The sequence below is a fragment of the Calidris pugnax genome, unplaced genomic scaffold (genome assembly GCF_001431845.1).
Source record: "Calidris pugnax isolate Ruff unplaced genomic scaffold, ASM143184v1 scaffold56, whole genome shotgun sequence".
In the NCBI taxonomy this organism is placed as follows: domain Eukaryota; kingdom Metazoa; phylum Chordata; class Aves; order Charadriiformes; family Scolopacidae; genus Calidris; species Calidris pugnax.
The window spans coordinates 4,995,070-5,009,951 of record NW_015090839.1 but is presented as its reverse complement, the minus strand read 5'-3'; the positions used below and the strand labels follow the sequence as shown (position 1 = coordinate 5,009,951).

General features: G+C 49.1%; 1 protein-coding gene across 1 annotated transcript in view; it reads right to left on the bottom strand.

The window, feature by feature from the left end:
• Positions 1-1,249: 1,249 nt before the first annotated feature.
• Positions 1,250-14,882, bottom strand: part of TGFB3 (transforming growth factor beta 3) — a 14,677-nt gene continuing 1,044 nt past the window's right edge. The window contains exons 2-7 of the mRNA XM_014941811.1: positions 9,450-9,613; positions 8,168-8,297; positions 6,501-6,608; positions 5,527-5,698; positions 4,828-4,981; positions 1,250-2,476 (exon numbers count right to left, since the gene is read on the bottom strand). Of these exons, the coding sequence (XP_014797297.1) occupies positions 2,318-2,476; positions 4,828-4,981; positions 5,527-5,698; positions 6,501-6,608; positions 8,168-8,297; positions 9,450-9,613 (887 nt within the window). The 3' untranslated portion in view covers positions 1,250-2,317. The remainder of the gene's footprint in view (positions 2,477-4,827; positions 4,982-5,526; positions 5,699-6,500; positions 6,609-8,167; positions 8,298-9,449; positions 9,614-14,882) is intronic.

Genomic DNA, 14,882 nt, shown 5'->3' with positions numbered 1-14,882 from the left:
AGCAAGGAAGCCCTTCAATTGGATGGGCAGCAGAGCCAGCCCAGGGCTCAGGAGGAACAATGACCAAAGAACAGACTGCAGCTTGAAAACCAAAACCTCCCCAGGGACTGCTGCTAAAAGGAGATTAGAGAGAATTCCTACGCCAATTGGCATCTGGATCGCCCCCCACCCCCCATTGCAGGCACTAAATTTCTGGCCTGTCAGCATGGTAGTGTAGTCATAATGCATTTATTTGCTCCCTCCTTGGGCAGGCAAGGGGGAAACACGGGCATGGAGAGCTGCACAGGGCACAGTGATACCATAGTGTTGCAGGACTGATCGGAGCTGCACCTTTCATCATCACACTGATGGCAGGTCAAGGAGCCCCAGAGAGATGAAAGGGACAGAGCTAAGTGCTGGGGAGGCCTCTGTCACAGCAGATGTCACACAGGTCGGCAAGCTCCTTTCACTGACCCACCCTTGCTCACCTCTAGCATGTCGGTGATGGTGCAGGAAGGGTTGTTTACAGTTTATTAAGATGCTTGAGATTACATGTTACGGCAGCCTCACCTGAGGTATATGGAAGCAGCCAATATTGTGAAGGGCTTGATGGAAGAGGTGAATTCTGAGCTGACCGTGCACAGCCCTGGCCACAAGCGACTAACCAGCTGGGTGTCATTTTACACTCAGTTGCTGGGGACAAGGGGACAGGGAGGAACCTCTGTGGTCTCTAGAACATGAGTTTTAGTAGTTGTGGTTTGGAGTCAGAGAAGCAGCCTCCGACACTCATGTGGCATGCAAGCACCGGACTTTTTACCCTTGGGAGTATCTATGGCTGAAAAAGCCCATACTTTTTAAAGAGTACATTCATTTCTTGCCTGGGCAACATTGTGAGCTTTTTATGAGCATCTACAATGTCCACTGTAAATCAGGAGGAGGTGTGTGTTATTTACCTGTGTGTATAAGTCTGCACTAGCAGACCATATATATCCAAATGGACATTTGTCAGCTGTGGCAACTGTGCTGCCCTGGTTATTTGAACAGTATTGTTGAGAGTGTTTTACATTTGAGGGGAGCTTTATATGAATCTATCAAAAGTGGATGCTAGAGGTGATGTACATCTGAAAGACTAGGGCGAGACAGGGCACATATACACCAGGCACAGTTTGAGGGTACCAAGGAATTTCCATTCTGGGGCTCTCTGGCTGACTTAAATTCTGTCTATTCCTTTGAAGAGACAGTTTGGAAAGGGGAAAGACTTTAGGCTGAGTGAGTATGCCACAGCAGTAACAGTTTAAAAACAGAAAACCATCCAACCCTCCAACAAACAACTTGCTTGTGAAAAAAAAGAGCATCTCCCCCCCCAAATATTTATTTTTTACAATGTTTTTGAGATTACTATTTTTTAAGTCTTGGCAGGTGAGGCCTGGGCCACGTTCAGGTCATCATGCAGAACACCTTGAAGCACCTCACAAACAACAGACAGGAGATCCTCCGGGTGTTATCAGCTCACAAATGAATGGGCCCAGTATTCAGGTACCCACAGATACTGCTCTTGCCCTGACCCAGAAACAATCTCTCAGAAACTTCAGGAAGGGAAAAGAGCTGAATGGAGACATCAGTCCCTCTGAAAATGGACTCGGCACCCTCTTTCCTTGTATTTGCCCACCCTCAGCAGGCTGGCTGGGAGCCTTGCAGTTTGCATTAGAAATGAATAGCCAGGATCTGCCAACTGAACTTACAGGTTTGGCAGAGACAGAGTTTCAGTTGCAGGACTCCTGGATCACACCTCTGAGGAACAAAAGTCTAAGTGTATCTCTGACCATTTCTTCTCTCAGCAGCTTCCCTTCTTGGTGCATTTTCTTTCTCTAAAGAAACTTCCATCGTTTCCTCCTACAGGGGAAACCTTTAATTCTTCAGGCCAGTGGGGAGGGCTGAGGTCCCAAGGTAGCTAAAGGTAGAATAGAAAACATCTCCCCATTTCCATTCCCTGTGCTCTTTCTCATTCCCTTGCTTTCCCAGCTCAACCACCCAGCATTCAAATACAGCAGTTCCTCCACCCTATCCTTCTCTTCCGCACCAACTGTCCAGCCATTTTGAAGAGTGTGGCCTTCGTGTCACCAAAGTTAACTCCCAGAAGGAACATGACACTGCCAACAAGACCAAGAAATGTTCCAAAAGAGATCCCCAAGGGCTGCCAGACCGTAAGCCACAGGGTTTGGCACTTGGCCCTCAGCATGCGTAGTCTCTGACCCCCAGTTCCTTTTGTATTATCCTGGGAGCAGGAGAGTGGGTGCTGACAGTTTCTCTCTTGGCTTTGGGCGGGCCAGGGTGCCTTTCAGCTGCACTTGCAGGATTTCACCACCATGTTGGAGAGCTGCTCCACTTTGGGGGTCCTCCCGACATAGTACAAGATGGTGAGCGGCTCCAGGTCCTGGGGTACACAGCAGGGCGAAGCAGATGCCTCAGGGTTCAGCGTGTTGTATAAGCCCAGCACCTGCAGAAACAAAATAAACAAGGTGACAAAGTCAGGAATGTGTTTAAGTTGGTTGAGGACAGGAAGGGACTGCAAAGCCAAGAGGTCTCTAGGTGTTTAGACTATGCTTATCAGAGAGTATTTCCTTGAGGCAACTAATACTCCCCTGTCACTTCCCAGTCAGGGAAGCTTCTAAAGGGTCTCACCTGCCCTGGCCTGACTCTTAAGACTTTTTAAAAAAATTGTAGTAGCTTTGCTCTGTGGCTGATGCCAAAGGGATGAAGGGGTGCAAGTAGCGGTCTCCTTTCATCTCTAATTTGGTATGGTGGATAGTGTCACAATTTTTGCTGTTAACAAGTCTGGGTGTAACTAGCCTGGGGCCATGTTGTCTTGGGTTCCATTAGAGAAGCCAGAAGAAAGAAATGCTGCTTATTTCAACCAACATCTCTAGATAGCACTGGATGGATGCCAATCCTCTTGAGTATCCGCAGTTCCCTCCCAGCTTTGAACTGTCTGATGCTTTCTCCCTCCACTCCATCCTCCAAGTCATTACACTATAATGCTGGAGCCAGGAGAGTGTCCTGTGGGACCCCACTGGATTCCTCCTCCCAGCTGGCCCCAGCCCACAGATGACTGTACACTTCAGCCATGTAACCGCTACAGAACAGTTGCCATGTTTCTTGCCAGAGGTGGCCACTTCTCAGCAGTAAGCAGCTTCTTGAGTTATGGGGCCAAAACATGATCTCACCTGCACTACTGTGGTCTCGTTAGTGCTTATCTGGTGTAAATGACAGGTTTGGCATTGTGTTTTCACTACTTTACAGTCTTTGGGGACGAGAGGTGCTAAGGAAACATCCTGTTCTAGCATCCAGATCCATGTAATCACAGTCATTCTGGTAGAAACTCTCTGGGATACTCAGCAAAGTACCCCTGGCTGTACCACAGGGGTACTAGGTACTCTGGGCTGCTCTACTCAACAGAGACAGTAGATTAAACAGACTGGTGAGAAATCTTCTTTTCACCATGTTTTTTCCTAGGTGGTGCTGGCAAGCTGTCAGCAGCTACATTGTTCTAAAGGTTTCTCGGATCGCTCAGCTGACCTTAACGCTTGATCATTTCCTTTCTCACTCAAGAAAAGAACATTAAGAACTATTCTAAATTCTTCATCTTACACTGATTCAGTCCAGTTATCTACTAGAGAGCTTCTCAGGACAACCAGATGGTAAAGCTACATGCCCATTACCCTTTCAAAGCTGTTCATTCCCTTGCTTTGTCTTGTGCTTAATGCCCAGCATCTGTTCACTCCTTGATTCCCATAAGACTGACTGTTCCCACTGATATTAGTCCTTGAGCTTCAGCGAGCCTTGCTGCTGTACGGACTCTCAAGCTGTCAAGAAACTTAGCATTTTTTCTGCAATATCATCTTTACCTAGTTCTCTATTCTTCAGCCCAATCTGCTTTTTCCAGTAACTTTTTTTAGTAAAACCTGAAGCTAAGCTGCTAGTGAGCTGTTGCGTTGTCTGGATTGCCACCTTTTCTGCTCTGTGGACAGAAGCACAGGATTTTCCTCTGGCTTTTCTTGCTTCAGCTTCTTACTCTGTCTTTTTCCCTTGGTACTTCTCCCTTGCCCGTGCTTTCCTATTAATTTTATTTTCTTTCACTGTAGTCAGTAGCTAGGCTCAGGTGGTATTCTTCCCAAAGACTGTCTAGTGTACTCCCATTAAACAGAGGTTATGCCTAAGTTACCAAAAGACATCTGCTTTCTGCCATTTTTTACTCATGAACCTTACTGCCTAGTAGGTTCCTCCCCTGGAAAGGTCTGGTGGGATTTATACAGCTGGAAAGGATGCCTGTGAAGAAAGGAGAGCTTACTGCATGGATGTGTTCACTTCTGGACGTGGACATGGACTTCCCTTCACTTTTGGGTTGCAGCTCTGTGCCATGACACAACAGTTTCGCATAATGACCTGGCACAGAGTGTAGAAAAATCCTCTATCCAGTGCAAACTCTGGGAGAAATTTAGGCAGAAGATAACTACCAGAGTTGACATTTGATGTGAAAAATTCAGTTAATACTCTGGCCATTACCAAGTAAATACCCTACAACCATCAGTCCTGCTGTTTCACATCTTATCCAAGAAACTTCAGCATCCTCCTCAACATTTGGCTGGAAACATGGATTCGGTATTGACTCTAAAGGAAGCACATTTTCCCTGCTGAACCACCTGAACCACCTAGACTCTTTTCTGCAGTTTCCTTGGACAGTTTTTTGCAAGTATTGATCTGAATGGCTTTTGCTGCTTTAAAGATACTGGATATGATCCGACTTAGGGAGGAAGAGGGAGCCCTGAGAGGATAATATACTGGATGTACCGTGCTGTGAGTGGTGTCTGCGCTGCGGAGGTATGGACAAGGGCCTGAACAGAAGTTAGCGAAGTAGCCCTTGGGCTCGTGGACCCATTTCCAGCCAAGGTCCTGTCGGAAGTCGATGTATAGAGGACGCACACAGCAGTTCTCCTCCAGGTTCCTGAAACACAGTATAGAAACACAGTGAGTCTAAAGAGGGGCTTTATATGCGATTGTGTGACACAGCCTCCTAAGGAGAAGGACGAGTAGCAGCAGTGCCCGGAGGGACGTAGTGTTTGCAGAGGAGAGGCACAGGAGAGCAGTGGTGGCAGCCCAGTAGCCTGGTGTTGCTTGTGCCTGCCAGCAGGCGGCTTCACCGCTGCCCAAGGGAGGTAGAACCTCACTCACCCACAGCAGCACCTGGCTGGCACCAGGAGCTAGCAGGGGGCTGCCCAGTCCCTACCCAGGCTGTGCTCCAGGAAGCCACTTGCAAGTCTCCCACTAGCCAACGGCTCAGCCAGAAACACTCACTGACTCTGCTGGCTGGCCAGCGTCCCCTTCTTGGACACCACGAGGAGCAGCTGGCTGAGCTGTGCTCCTCATGTGGCACTGTGGTGACCCACATTCCCCTTGGAGGGCTCTGCTTTTCCTGGTAGCATGGAGTCTTGGCAGGCTTGCCCACCTCAGGCATGGGACCTGGCCACTCGGGGCAGGATTCTCACTTACCGGAAACAGTAGTTGGTATCCAGGGCCCGTTTCTTTCTCTGGCCTCCCAGCGCTGGGCTCTCCAGCCGATGTGGGGGTAACATCATCAAGATGAGGTGAGGATTATGCAAGTCTTTCTGCTTCTTCAGGCGCCCCAAGTCCCCACGGCCATAGTCATCCTCACTGTCAATGCCTTCAGAGAAAAAACAGGATCCACAAAGAAGAAATCAGTTTGGAAGTGGAGGATGCAAAAAGACTTTTCATTGCATTTAACACGCTCATGCCTGCCCTTGAACCGGGTTGAAAGGTTTTCAGGCACCACGTCCACTTCTTCCCTCACAGAGACCCCTTTGCTTCTGGTGAACCTGACTGCCAGAGGCTTGAAATAGAGGCTTATGGGCCACCTGTTTTACCATTTGCAAACTGATGGTGGGGCCATTAATCCATCCCACTCGCTCCTGGCTTCCGTCCCAGGACAGGCAGGAAGATGAATGGTTTAAAGAAGATGTCAGATCATTGGCACTCCGCAGAACAGCCTCAGAAATGGAGCCTGTGGGGGCCAGTGGCTGCAGCCCAGGGCTGCAAGCCAGGAGGTTCCTAGTTCTTAGGCCAGCCAAGCCACTGACTCTCTGGGCCACCTCACACAGGATGCCTGATTTCCTTGTGTTTCAGTCACCCTAACTGGAAAGCAGAGCCTCCGTGGAAATCTGAGAAGGCATCAAGCTGAACTTCCCAGAGAGACATTGCAATACAAAATTATTCCTTTCTGCAGACACTCATGCAAACCCACCCCGCCTGCACTTTCTTCCATTTCTAACCTATGTACAAAGTGGATATACCCATATAATCAACATGCAAACCCAGATGTGTATGCTTCAAGACAAATGTTATGCATCACAAAATGCTCAAATATGCAAAGCAAGACCTCATTTTTTCTTTAGATACCCCAGGCTTTCCCTTCCCCAACAGCCTCCCCTAACCCAGCTCTTTATCACCTTTGAACTTGATCTCCAAGACCTCATGCAGATTCTCCAAGATGTCCCCATTGGGCTGAAAAGTATGGCAAGGACAGTGTATGCTGATTTCCAGGCCAAGGTTGGACTCTGCAAAGAAGATGACTCTGTGAGAAACACTCTTCCTCAGCTGGGACAGCTGCTGGTGCAGGGAAGTTTCAGTGAGGACATATATTGTGGTAACTCCTAGGCTGTGGGTTGGGCTCAAAGATAGGGATACGACCAGAGTTGGGGAACAGAAGCTGCCATAGAAAGGAGAATGGGAAGCAGAATCTTATGGCTCCACCTGTACCAAAAGCCTTGCTCTTGCTAAAGGTAACTGCCTGGGCAGGTGAGAAGGGTGCTTCTGGTTACGTATTTTTGAGGCTATTCAGCATCCAAAAGCATTTGTGAACTTCAAGGAGCTCCACTGGAAAACAAATATTTTGAAAAGCTGCCTTGCAGTGTCTGTGTTAAATCAGTTTTCCCATCCTCAGTACCTGTCTACTATCTGGCTTCTGGTTAGTGTCTGAAGGAGAGATCTGAAAATGAGCGAGTTGGATGTAGACGAGTAATATCACTGGAAGCATTTTTCTCAGCAGCTGCAACCTCCTGTTTTGTTGAACTGCTAGCAGTCTAAGTCACACAGACTTTCCAGAGGCAAATCTATTTTCATAATAACTTCCTGGACCAGTCATGCTGTGTGGGCCTGACTAAGGGAACATAAGACTCTTATGAAAGCTCCTTTTTTATGTTGTGTCATGAATTAAAACATCTGGCTCCCTGGGGCATTGACAAGGTGCCTAGCACCTTTTTTCCTAAGCACTGTATACTCTGTGATGTCTCGTCAGCTGGAGTGCCTGCCCAGAGCTCACTGCAGTTCCAGCCCTGAACTCCAGCCATCAGGACACAACTCGGATTGCTTGAAGAAGGAGGAGCCTACACGCTCACAGCTTACCCTTCCAGGGAGCGGCTGCTTGCCAGCACCTGCATTCCAGTTTTCAGTGGCACCCAGCTTCTATCTGTGAGGCCAATCCAGCTGTGAGTCACGGTTCCTATGCTCCAGCTGTGAATGGGGTCAGTGTTCTTGCTGGGAGCTGCCCTGTAACTATCTGTTGGGCTGCTCAGTGGTGGCAGAGGTATGTTCTCTGCAGTCCTAAAGCCTCCATCTGTCTAGGTGTGTCAGCCTCTGGTATTTCCTCACCTTTATACCTGCCAAGCTGTAAACAGCTAAAGAAACCAGGATTCTTGCTGGTTTTTTTCCCTACTAAATTTGCTGTAGTCCACATGAAAATTAAACCAGAGCAATCCTAATTTTCTATGTATTACAGATTATAGTTTAGACAAGCAGAGAGGTCCCCTCTGGGCTTAGAATCAAAGAACCAGAAGTTCCAGCTCTCAGTGAAAACAATTTCCTCCTCCAGAGGATGAATCCTCATTCTGACTCAGCCCACAGAGCTCCACAGTGGAGACTCCAGGACAGATCTAGGAATCTAGCAAATGTCACACACTGGGGTAGCTCTCTGGGGGAAGGCTTGTTCTCAGGCTGAAAGAAGCTGTCCTCTATGTAAGCTGAGTTCGTGCGAAAAGGGGAGCAGAGAGATACTTGGGTCAACATTGATCTGCATTTCTCTGGATGCCTGGACACCCGCTCCAGCTAAGACTCCTACCTCTGTGCAGAAGCCACTCGCGCACAGTCTCGGTGACATCGAAGGAAAGCCACTCAGGGGAGCCCCGTGTCTGCACATTCCTGCCACTGAGGTAGCGCTGCTTTGCTATGTGCTCATCCGGACGAAGGATCTGCATCGGAAGGAGTGGTAGAGAGAGTCAGCCAGTGCTGTGCATAAGGAAGGGATAGCCTTGGGGCTTTTTTTTTTTTAATCACATCTTGCTAAAAACTAATTCAGAAGGTTGGTCCTGGCAAGTGAGATACTGGGAATACGCTGGCACGGTTGAGGACATGTTTCACGACCAACCTGAACTCCAGAGATCTACACAATGCTTATTTCTGTGTCCTAAGTAGCCCACCTCTCCCAATTCAACCTTGTTCCAGGGCACACATCCAGAGGCAGAGGCAGTAATTGACCTAATGGGTGGTTTTGTTTCTGAATACACCTGTGGGATGTGGGTCTGGTAGAACTGGCAGCGGGCATCCCAGGTTCACTCCACAGAGCACTGAACCTATGGAGAAGCTCAGGGCTTGCCTTCTTCTCAGTTGTCATCTGGTGGAGAGTTGCTCTGACCTTTGAAGCTGAATTCCAAGAAGTCCTCAAGAGCTACCAGCCACAGAGCAATTTTAGCTGCACTCTTACTGCAAAGTGGACAGACACCAGCCCGTGGGAATGTGCTGCCTGGATGCTAAACTGTACAATTAGCTGGGTGGTCCACCCCAGTTTAAGACCACTTCCACGCCTGAAACAGACCTTATTCTGCCAGGGGCGTCCATGGGTTCAAACCAAACTCCAGAGAAGTACCTGAATTAATGGTGGCATGAACTGTGCCCCCGAGGAGCTGCTGCTGAAGGGAACATTGAAAGCAAGCATTATTTTTCCAGTAAATTAGTGATGAGAGAGAGAGCTCCACCCATTGGATTAGCACCAACTGTATTGCGACAGTCAAAGGAACAAAACTGCCAAGGGACCTAGGCCTGCAGATGTGACAGAAGGGTCAGGGCTGCTCCACTGGTGAGGGGCTCCCCTTCCAGCCCCCTCCTCAGCGCAGCAAGGAGCTGCAGCGGGCACCGTGCCAGGGTGCCCAGAGCAGCCAGCCCATTTCAGCAGGGAAAAGACAGCCCCACACTGCAAAAGGAAAGAAAGGTGACTGTATCACTACACGTGCTGGAAGAAACCTGGGGTACAGCACAGGAATTCTTCCTTCTCTCTTCTGTGGCCCTGCACATATCAATAAGGAGCCAAGCTATTCTGGGCTCAGGCACGGGGGAAGAATACTCACCTGGAAGAGCTCAATGCGCTGCTCGCTGCGTTTGGAGCTTGGGTTGGGCACACGCAGCACTCGAAACTCAGCCCGGAACAAGTTGGTGCTGTTCTTCTCTGCCGAGGACACATTAAAGCGGAACACGTTGGAGGTGACACCTTTTGGACAAATGCCCAACTCATCTAGGAGAAAGAAAGATGGGAAGACTGAGAACCACAAGTCAGAGGGGCGGGATCTCGCACAAATATTGTTTGAGAAAGAGTTTTCCAGCAAAGGCCTGTCATTCAAACATTTTGCCACCTGTGAAGCATAGCCATCTAGCTAAAGATAACACAGGATGAATTCACTCAGATTTGGTCTACATTGCAACATTTTGCAAAAGCTCCCCACTACTGCCACCGCTATTTCAATGCTACAAGCCAGAGAATCAGTAGAGATCAACCACATTATTTTTAATATTATCTCTTCTAACTGTTTATCAAATGTTGCTAATGCACGTGAGTCTGCTGCATCCAAAATAACAATCCCAGCCAAGGCCATGGGGCAACCTCCTTTGCAGCTAGTGGGGCCTATTCCCAATAGCTATGATGGTGTGACTCTGCTCATGCTGGAGACATGAAACCATGTAGAAGGTGATCCCATCGCTGCTGAACCTTAGTTTTCCAAACCTTTACATTGTCTCCTAGAATGAAAGCCAGCCAAATGTCCACAAAGCATGAGGTGCAGTAGACTTTTGGGGCAGTGACTATTCAGTGGGTACTGAAAGAACTGGGTTTTAATATCAGGTCTCACACATGACCTGGAGAAGGAACTAATGAATAGTACTAAATACAGAGTTCTTCAAGGACAGAGTAATAGTGCTGAGAAGCCTGCAGAGATCAGACAGGTGGATGGGAAATAACACAGCAATTCTCTGCCTCTTTGTGTGCCATCTGAACAGAAAGATCCATTTCACAGATGCCCCAAAAGAGAGTAGGTAAAAGCTGTGAGGTCCAAATCAGTGTCCTCAAGAGAAAACAAGCTTGTCCTCATTGGGACCATTTTGGTCCCATGGAAAAGTGTTAGTTGTCACTGTTATTCCTCTCCTATTGACCTGTTAGCTTTCAAGGCTCTAGCATCATTAAGGCTTCCTGCAAACGAGACACAGCAGCTTCTGCTCTACACCCACACGCAGGTTTGTTTGCAGCCCTACAGAGCCTCTCGTATGACCTCTGACTGTCACCCAGTGCAACACGAGGCTGTCATGTCAGCTGATGTTTGCTTTTAAACAAAATAAGAAACAGAAACAAAAACTATCACCTGTTCCCAGCCCCAGTTCTAGCCTGGGACAAATAGGCTAGATGCCCTAGTTGAAGCAACCTTCAAGTTAAGATTCCTGGAATCATTCCCTCTCTTCTCAACACCGCCACTATGTCCCCAGGGAATCAACTTCCGAAGATGGTCTAGTGTGAAACAGTGCTGGAGCACAGAGGTTCTCCTCCCATGCCAAATTCTGATTTGAACAAAACTGGTGCACTTCCAGAGTCATCTTCATGAAGATGAAGGTCTTCCTCTTGTGCTACGCTCAGATTCAGCAAGCAGGAGCCTGGCAGTTTACAAGGATGTGTTCTTAGGCTGTGAAGTTTTACTCAATAAGCCAATGACCAGATGCTCACATTGGGCTTTAACTGGAGGGGATTTTGTCATTTGTGCTACTGAATGGAACAGCTTTCCCATGCAGGAAAGTCTCTGGCTGCTACTGGAGAGATGGATGTTCGGTAATCCCTGGAGACCAGACCCCGCTGCAGCGATGAGCTGGTGTGCTCAGCCCAACAACCCTGCAGTGCAAAGAGGACACCGAGCCAGACGAGGACACCCCTGTGGGGACTCCACCACTGTGACCAGTTCTAGGCTTTATGCCACAGAAAAGCACAGCAGAAAACCCAAGCTCTGATCTCATTAAATGCCCAAAGGCATCTCCCTGGCTGAAGTCTAACACCGATAATTGTTCTGTGTCCTCGACCTAGGCAGATACTGTGTTTTAATACCCCTTTAAGCTGTTTTGCACTCCTGGCTCTATTAATAGTGCTGTTAACAGCCGGCCCTTCCATTTCAGACCTGACTGCCTGTCCACGAGGGATGTCCCAGTAATCATCAGAACACCATTCTAGATCAGACCAGTGGTCAGTCTAGCGCAGTATCCGTTTCCAACAGTAGTGTTTCATCTGCCACTCTATTTAGAGACTGCAGATCTGGTCCTACAGCACAGTGCAAGTAAACGATAAAATCATTTATTGTTTATCATCTTGTTAAGATTTTTGGCTGTTAGGCAGCCATGGTGGTAAGAGATTACTGTATCTACTGTATTTCGCCTGGTGTCCCCACTTCACCTTCTACTTACTTCACCACCAAGGCACTGGTGTTTTGGGAGACCTTTCTAGTGGAAATAGTAATTGCCATCTTCCCTTCCCTAAGAAGAAGTTTCATGTTCCCTTCATGGAGCTGTGTTGTGTGTTTCACTCTGAACACTGTGACGTTGGAACCCGCTTCTCACAGCAGGGTGTCCAGGATGCAGGTCTTGCTCCCAGGAAGCTGATAGCTTTATGACAAAGTACTTTCTACAAGAAGTCACAGGCAAAGGAGGTGAGATGTTTTTTCGGGGAATTTAGTCCAGTCCCAGCTTAGGTGTCCACCTACCAGCTCAGAAAGAAGCCTGGAGGCAGGAATATTCCTGCAAGATCTTCCAGTCCACAGCACTCAGTGACTGTAACCAAGCCTGGAGACAAGGAATCTGTGACACACTGTGCACCACAACAGGATGTATCCTCATGATCGGACTCTGCCATTACTGTGGAGCCCAGACAGCCCAGAGCTATTGACTGCACAATAAGACTGGTAGCATCTTAGCATGGACAATGTGAGACAGGGAGCAGGTTCTTTTGGGAGCTTCCCTCTTCCTACTGCTGCTGTCAGCAAGGTGCAGGTTCTCCACGTGCTGCTGATCTTACACAGCTGCTGCTTCTGGCCAAGGCAGCTGATGGCTGTGCAGTTAAGAGTCTGATGTCAAGGAAGGGCAGGCCATCTGTGAGCAGCTACTGCCTCACTCCATATTATACCATTGATATATCAAGGTATTTCATGCCAAAACTCCAAAACTTTGGGAAAAAAACCCACAATCCTTCTGGAACTCTGCAGGCAGCAGGCTTGGAGGGAAGAGATGTTTGGCCCCAGTGACCCATGGCTTTAATTGCCTTGTCTCTCAAGCTGGCTTGGAAAACGGCATCTGTTCTTCCTCAGGAAGGTAAGCAAAGCCATTTGCAGGACTGTTGCAGATGCTCTCTGAGCTTGAATCTAACCGAGTCTGAACCCCCAAGAGCTCTATGAGATCCCTGAAGTGAATGGCTGGTCAAGAGCAAGTTATTCTCTGAAAGAAAATCTCTTATAATTCAGGCAATGTGCTTGAGAAGCACAGCAGAAAGACCGTTCCATGAGTCACCAAAGAGCTCAGAGTAGAGATGAGGAACTTGGTCCTGAATATCCTTCCTTCCTAGAAGGATGGGGCTCTCCCCACCGCTATTTTTGCTTCTCGGCTCTCCTCACTTTTGGGTCTTAAGTCTTTGAAAAGGATGAGTTCTCTGAGCCAATGAGCCACTTGACTAATAGTTTGGAGCTAGAACAGTTTGTGTGCACGTAAATGTGCGTGCACACACATTTCAGACTTGTCTGTATCGTCCTTGTGGTTCCCTCAATGGAGCAGTCCTCCCCTTCCCCCCCAGAGGAGACTGGCTTTGGCTCAGAGCATGCTCTGAGATCACCACCTGGCACAGTGACAGAGTCATGGGAAAGTTGAACATCAGCCACTTCTGAAGACATGGGGCCAAATTCAGCCATGGTGTAAGCGATGGAACTCTGCAGGTTTCAAAAGGAGTGCGTCTCTTGACACCACGGCCTGTCTGGGGCTAGTCTCTCCCAGTGTAGCCCAATTCAAAAGTTCCCTCTTTCTCTGGGTGGTGGCATCTACACCGCCCACTCCCAGGAATTCAGTCTCAGCACTACTTGGTCTTTTGAACCCGCTGCTCAGCACCTTGTCCCAGTGTCCTATGAGGAGATGGGACGGGTTCATTGATTTCCATAGGAATTTCCCCCAATGCACAGTCTGTCCTTGCTGCTCCTTCTCGTGCACCACGTCTACATTCCTCTTTCCCCTCTACATCATCCAAATCCACTCCTCTGACTTCATTTCCCACTCTTGTGCTTTCCTAGTTTCCCTCTCCAAAACACACCGGTTCGTAGTGTGGCTGTACTATTTTGCACAGACACTTGGTTTCCCCGTATATTTTTAGAATTTCACAAATGACACTTCAGTAGGTCAAGAATGTTGGAATATGGGTAAGCTGCTAATACCCTGTGCACTTTCTGTTCCTCGAGTCTTGGTGTCTCCTGAACTAAGAGCTAATCGTATAACCATATGGAGTGCAGTCTGCTAGAGATTAAGTGAAATTTGTTGCATTACCACATTGTAGCTCTTATTCCAGCTCATCATATGTCAAGATTAACATAAACCTGGCAGAGTAACTGCATTCTGAGGCTGCCTGCACCGAGTCACAGCTCCTCCCCAGAACTGCTGGAGTTCAAATTGTGTCCCCAAGACCGCACTACATCACAGGAGGACACCCGGGATGGTGGCATGACTGCATGCCCATCGACATCTTCCAATCCTAAGGAATCCCAAGCACAGACCAAAATGCTTGCTTGTGCCTACATGTGCTCAGCATCTGCAATCTGCTTGGGGTTCACGTCTGCTCCGTCTCTGTCTTTGCATCTGCATCTGCTCAGCTTCTGCACCTGAATCTGTTTAGTGTCCACATCTGGGCCTGCTCATCATCTGTTCCACACCTGCTCAACATCTGTCATGCTTCCTCAATGCCTGTTTTCCCCCGGGGGTCCCCTTCGCATCACTGTCTGCTTTGCACCTGCTCAGCATCCCTGCTATCTTCTACTCGCTCTCTGAACCCTCACGCTATCTGAGCAACACCCTCCACAGTGTCCTCCAGGCAGCCGTCTCTTCAGCAAGTCTACACCCGGTGCGGGTGCTGCACACACCGAACAGGTTGCTTCTATCTCTGCGGCAGCCGCTGGAGCTTCAGCGGGGAGGAGCCCATCTACCTGCTCCTCACCCAAGGCCAGACCTGTGCTTTCTCCCAGCCCAGGGCGCAGCATTCACCCCCCAAGACCCGGGGGCTGTCTCCCCACCTCCCCACCGCACCTCGTCCCCTCTCTCCTCCCCGCCTTCCCCCAGCTCCAGACACGGGCTCGGCTCCCTGCTCCCGCCCGGGGCCTGGCCCGACGCGGCTCCCGGACCCCGCATCCCACCGCTGCCCGCGCCCACCTCCTCCTCCTCCTCCTCCTCCTCCACCTGCGGCGGGGCCGCCGAGCCCCGCGCCGTCCCGTCCGTTCTCCGAGCGCTCGCCG